We start from the raw sequence: 5851 nt of genomic DNA, 5'->3' as shown, positions 1-5851 counted from the left end.
TGGTAGAGTAGACTACAATGCCGGCTGTTCTGACTCACAGATTGTAAGTACGTTTTTTATATTTATAGAGTTTTTATATTTTATATTTTTTAAAGCGAGTTTTTTTACCTTAAACACATTTCATTAGACCAAATACACAAAATAATGTTCTTTTTAGCAACATCATATGACCCCTTTAATGAAAAATCTACTAAATGGAAAAGTGGAGATTTGTAGAAATATCAGAATTAATTTATTCTTTTAAGAATCATGTCGTAGTTTCAAAACCTTGAGCAAAAGGCTTGTAAAGTCAAATGAAACTGTAAAACAGTAAACCCTGTTACCGTGATTTTGTATAGTAAGCAAATAATTACTGAAAACTCGATAGTTTTAGAAATATCAGCATTATGTTCTCTTCCTAGTGTAATGACCCTAAGCAAAAGGCTTGCAAAATCAAATGAAACTGTAAAACAGTCAACCCTGTTACCCTGATTTTGTGCTTCAGATAATTGAAAAGTGGACATCTGAAGAAATATCAGCACAACACAATTATAAGTGTGACAAGATGGCTCCTGCGTGAAAACAAGGTAACATGGGACAAGAACAAGAGAGCTCCACTGACTTTTTCGGGGATACGGATTCTTCCAGCATGGTGGATTCCTCATCACCATCCAAACCAAACCGATCTTTACTCTGTTTCTGTAAAACAAGGGGAGGAAACCGTTTAAGTAAATAAATGGCACCAAAAATAAAGAACATCCACAGGATGGATCATTTTGTGGTAGTTCACCCAAAATTGAAAACTCAGAAAGTTTAAACATGGGAAATCTGAATAATATTCTCTTGATGACATTTTGGGTGAACCGTCCCTTTAATTCACATGTGTTGAAGAGCCAGTGACTTGCTTTCTTAAGGATGATGTCAATGTATCCGGCAATGAGTTGAGAGATCTGCTCCCCTTCTGTGGTCTGGACAGAGTAATAGCTCTCCTGGTACTCACCGAAATCCTGCACGAGGCCACACACACACACACACACACAAATATAACAGATATGAGAAGCACACATCTCAAGGCTGTCTCCTTGTACAATGTGGATGTGCTTATTCTGTTCTTGCTGACAGGACGTCAGCCAACTGTCCTTGGAGTACAAGTGCTATATAGTACATGAGATGCTAAAAGTGGCTCTTAATGGTGGAGCAGAACTGCGCATCACACGGCAAGGTTAAAATACTCAAGTAGTAGAGGACTGGGGCATTTTATCAAGGAAAAAAACAACTATTATTATATTATAGCCAAAACAACATTGTTTTACAATGACATTAGCAGTTGGCAATACTGCTTAATATAAATTTATGAAAACAGATATTAAGAATAGTCATAAAAAAAAGAAAAATAATATCAGAATAATAAACTAACACAACAAATTCAAAGAGAGCAAACTTTAATTTCTCTCATCTTTACCCCCATCATGCTGTTTTCAAGTCCTCAGAGTGATTAAGCTGAATTCATGCTGGTTTATATAATCACAAATCCTTTATACTCATACTTAAAATATATATTTATCAATAAATAAACAATGCTTAATAATGCACATTAATAATATACAAACGGAATATATTTCCACATATATAAAAACGAAATTAATATTTTACATAATATTATATATTAGTATGATAATATATCATTACATTATTCTACACTATAATATTATGTATCATATTATATTATAAATGTAGTTTACATTTTAAATACAGGGTATAAAATGACAAATAGAATCATTATATTTAAATAGACACATGTACAATATCATTATGTATTATATTATGTTATATTATAATAAACATTATATATAAAAATTTAGTTTTTAAGATTAAAATATAAAGCATAAAATAACAATATATAAATAGAAATATTACAAAAATAGATACATTTATAATTTTATTAGGCATTATATTTTATTTTATTGTAATTTCATATTTATTAAGATTTAAATATAAAGTAAAAAACAACATACAATGGGTCCAAAAAAGCATTTGTCACACAAACATCATTTGTTTGAAGGCAGCTACCATGATAATGACCTTCAGACAATTTTAAGTGTCCAAACCCAATACTTTCATGCTTTTATTGACTGTATACAGAACTATATAAACATATTGAGCAGATAAAGTGAATGCAGAATCTATGGAAGAATCCAAACACACTGTAGCTCATGCTGAATGAGTGAATAATGTAACGTACCAGTGTAAAGCTCTTGGGTGAGGCCGCCCACCTCTTGACTGTGGTGAGGGGCCACTCCTGCACCACCTCTTTGGTCTTCTCTTCCACCCTCATCACTGACTCTTTGGTAATGCCCAGTAAACGCGGGACCAACTTATTCTTGCTTTTCATCTTCTCCTGTTGAGAAATAACACATGGCGTTTGTGTATTGTGTGGCGAGGACTGAAATATACAATGGGCTGCTGACTGCTGAATTCATTTCTGTATTTATGTGATTACTAAATTTGTTTAGCTCATTAATCATGTTCAAAGAGTATTGCCCTGTATGCAGTTCATTGTCCTCATTTCAACTTTCTCTCTACGACTCCTTACCACAATGTCTGCAGAATAACGGATTGTTTGGTCACTACTATGTACATAATTGATTAAGGCATCAATTGTTGACAATCCTTGCTCATTTGTTGACAAATTATTATTAATAATAAAATATAAATATAATTATTTGGCATAATGATATAACATTAGTATAATAAATATATATTAAAACATAATACAGTACAATATGATGTATTATATTATAAACAGATATGTGTATAATATAATATGTATTATATCATTATAATATGCATTATATATTAATAACTAAATGTTTATAAATCTAAATGTAATAACAGATATGCAAGTAAAAACAATATATCTAAATAAATATATGTATAATATTATTATGCATTACATTTATATAAATATTAAGACCACAGTTGACACAACTGACCAGTCTTAATCGAGTGTTTCAGAGTATTAAAAATAGAAATTAAAAAAAGTAAATATATTTAGGTTTTTTTACATTTTTTTTTTACTTTTTCTGTTCAAGGAAAACAGATGAAAAGTACTGATGACTCATCCTGCACTACAGCGATTTTCAACCAATCAAATGCTCTTAATAATTAGAATGTCCTCTCTCATGATTCCACAATTAGCATGAAGCAAATCATGTTCACGGTTGTGACATAACTAAAACATATTATTCATTAAAAAAACAAATGGAGACCTTCGATATCCCTCCTCAAACTTCCTGTTTCACAGGAAATACGTCAACACAGGAACGAAAACGCTTCTTGTCAAATGATCTCACTGGGTTTTTAAAGATGACGTAAGTCAGTATGCAGTTACTGGAACATTCTCTCTGATAGCGCACATATTTCATATTTTGCTTATTTGACGTTGTTTATATGTTAGAACAGCATTTAACAGATGTTTTAGTGACATTTATGATTCTGAATGTATGTGAATTGACTCTTTTTATGTTTCTCAAACTCAAATAAGACACTTCAAATAAGATGGTTTCCAGATTCTTCATTCTTTTTTTTTTCTCGGCGCCGAGAGTTGAAGAATGTTCAACTTTGGGTAAAACGCAGCATTCATGACTGTCACTTTTTAGTCAGCTAACTAATCACAGTGGAGGAGGGGCGGGACTAATACCGACCAACCGGCACACCCTGCTTGTACTACGACTGAACAATAATGGAGAAGTTAATATTGCTTGTCTCCGAGTATTCATGTCTTCACCAGATATAATTCCCACACTACCACAATATTGCTATGAAAAATAATGCTGGGTGAAACATTTCATTCGCGATGCCTCTGCCATATTACTTTAGCGGATATTCCCTATCATAGCAACCACAGCGTCTCAACTGAAAATGCTGCGCCGCAGAAGCGTTCTCAAGCGCTCACAGCTAGGGTTTTTTTAGCAGAGCGTCTGGTGTTTTCAGCTCGCTAAAAACACTTTGGTGGACATGCGACCTATAAGTAAAATCTGTTTCATGAAATCATACAGTTTCATCTTGATACTGAATAAAAGCATCAGAAATCAACCTCCTTGCGGCCCACATAGGATTATGGGTAACATTAGCTCCCAAAGCATGTGCAAATGCATATTCACCACACAGTACACCATCCAGCCACTTTTGACATTCTAATTCAATGTTCTATGATCTAAAGCTCTTCAATCCTAATCTTGCATACTGACATTTCATCTCAAAGGTAACTGCGCTAATCAGGCAGTGCAGCTGCTACATGGGCAGCAGTGTCTAACACAGACTACAATATATGTGTTACTCGACCACAGCCTGGTGCCTTCTGCCATTTCCCTTCATCTCACACACACACACACACACACACACGACCCAAAACAATTGCCCACTGATGGCACTCTGCCAGAGGACTCTTACCACCACACAAATACATAATAAAAACAAAAGCTAAATGTTTAAGTGACCTCTTGCGCCGTACATCTCCAGGCTATTGTTTTCACCTGAGGGTCGAAAATAACAACCTCTGATAAGAGTTCATTATAAATAACGCCTTACCTCACAGAAAGACCTGCAGATATTGTTTAGCGTACTGAATGGCATCGCTTTTCAAGGCTGAGGTTTATGCAATGTGGGTAAATATAGGATTTGTTTTTTTGGTAAATGGTCATTGTCTAATTGTCCGAGTCGGTCAGGGACAGTGCTTTTGCTCATTCAGAGTGGTGCAATCTATTGTTAGGCGCTATTAATTTGAAACCGGGCACTTAGCAACACTCCACTAATGACCTGAAACTGATCCTTTAGCGGGCAGCTTGTAAATCTTCCTCTGTGTGCTGTACCGCTTAGAAATGCTTAATAGTAGGGATGCACCGAAATGAAAATTCTTGGCCAAAGCCGAACAAAATGAAACAATGGGCCGAAGGCCGAAGTCCGAATCCCGAACACGGTTTTTCACGTTTTTCCCCCATTTTGCCAATTTTTTCACCATTGCATAAATTAAATAGCCAAAATGTGCTTTTTACTGTTTTGTCTTGCTTTTCAAAGAAAAAAATCATTTACAAAACAACAATTTAAAAATATTTACTTAACACTGAACATTTTTTAACATTCTAGCAGACATTAAACACAACTTAACTTAAAATTAACAAGTTAGTAAAATAAATTTTTTTTGGCCATGTTTAGACCCCCTTCTTGAATCAGGCATGTATTTTTGCCTTACAAATAAATGCAGCCTTGCTGAGTAGAAGAGACTTATTTTAATACAGTAGAAAATATTATAGATCCTAGTCTGAACACTATGTGTAAATGTTACAATAAATATTTTAATAGAGCTGTTGTAATGATTATTTTCATTATTATTTTATTTTTTTATTTTATTTTACAGAACAACAGTAAAATTACAATAATAACATTTATTAATGTTGACAGAGTTCTTGCTTTTTCTCAACTTTTATTTTGGCAGAAACCCACAGGAAGACCTCAGTGCTTCTTTTTGTTGACAAATGATTCTCATTACGAATTTGGGAAGACGTTTGTTGCACGTATCGTATTGTCACATGCCTTATAAAAATTCATAAAAATGTTACTAAGCAGCTGACGAGTAACTTTCCTCGCGCTTTGGACTTTGAACCCTACCGCCACGAGCTCGTGCAGCGCTGTTTGAACACATGCAATTCCTGCGTGTATTAGAAAACACAACGTTCTGCAGTTTATTTAATTGTTTAAGGGCATTTCGCGATTTTAATCATCATACAGTAACCAGCAACAACCACCCTTCCTCTTCTCATCGAAGACATGCGATGCAGAACTAAACAGTCTCTCGCTGTCGGTGCTTGTAATG

The 5851-nt window shown here is 34.2% G+C and overlaps 1 protein-coding gene across 1 annotated transcript in view; it reads right to left on the bottom strand.

The window, feature by feature from the left end:
- Positions 1 to 5851, bottom strand: part of LOC107703225 (talin-2-like) — a 175722-nt gene that overhangs the window by 74658 nt on the left and 95213 nt on the right. The window contains exons 10-12 of the mRNA XM_016505777.1: positions 2222 to 2377; positions 885 to 986; positions 602 to 678 (exon numbers count right to left, since the gene is read on the bottom strand). Coding sequence (XP_016361263.1) covers positions 602 to 678; positions 885 to 986; positions 2222 to 2377 — 335 coding nt within the window. The remainder of the gene's footprint in view (positions 1 to 601; positions 679 to 884; positions 987 to 2221; positions 2378 to 5851) is intronic.

Source organism: Sinocyclocheilus anshuiensis, unplaced genomic scaffold (genome assembly GCF_001515605.1).
Source record: "Sinocyclocheilus anshuiensis isolate Anshui unplaced genomic scaffold, SAMN03320099.WGS_v1.1 scaffold1597, whole genome shotgun sequence".
In the NCBI taxonomy this organism is placed as follows: Eukaryota; Metazoa; Chordata; class Actinopteri; order Cypriniformes; family Cyprinidae; genus Sinocyclocheilus; species Sinocyclocheilus anshuiensis.
Note: the sequence above shows the minus strand (reverse complement) of the source record. Positions and strands in the feature narration are given on the sequence as shown.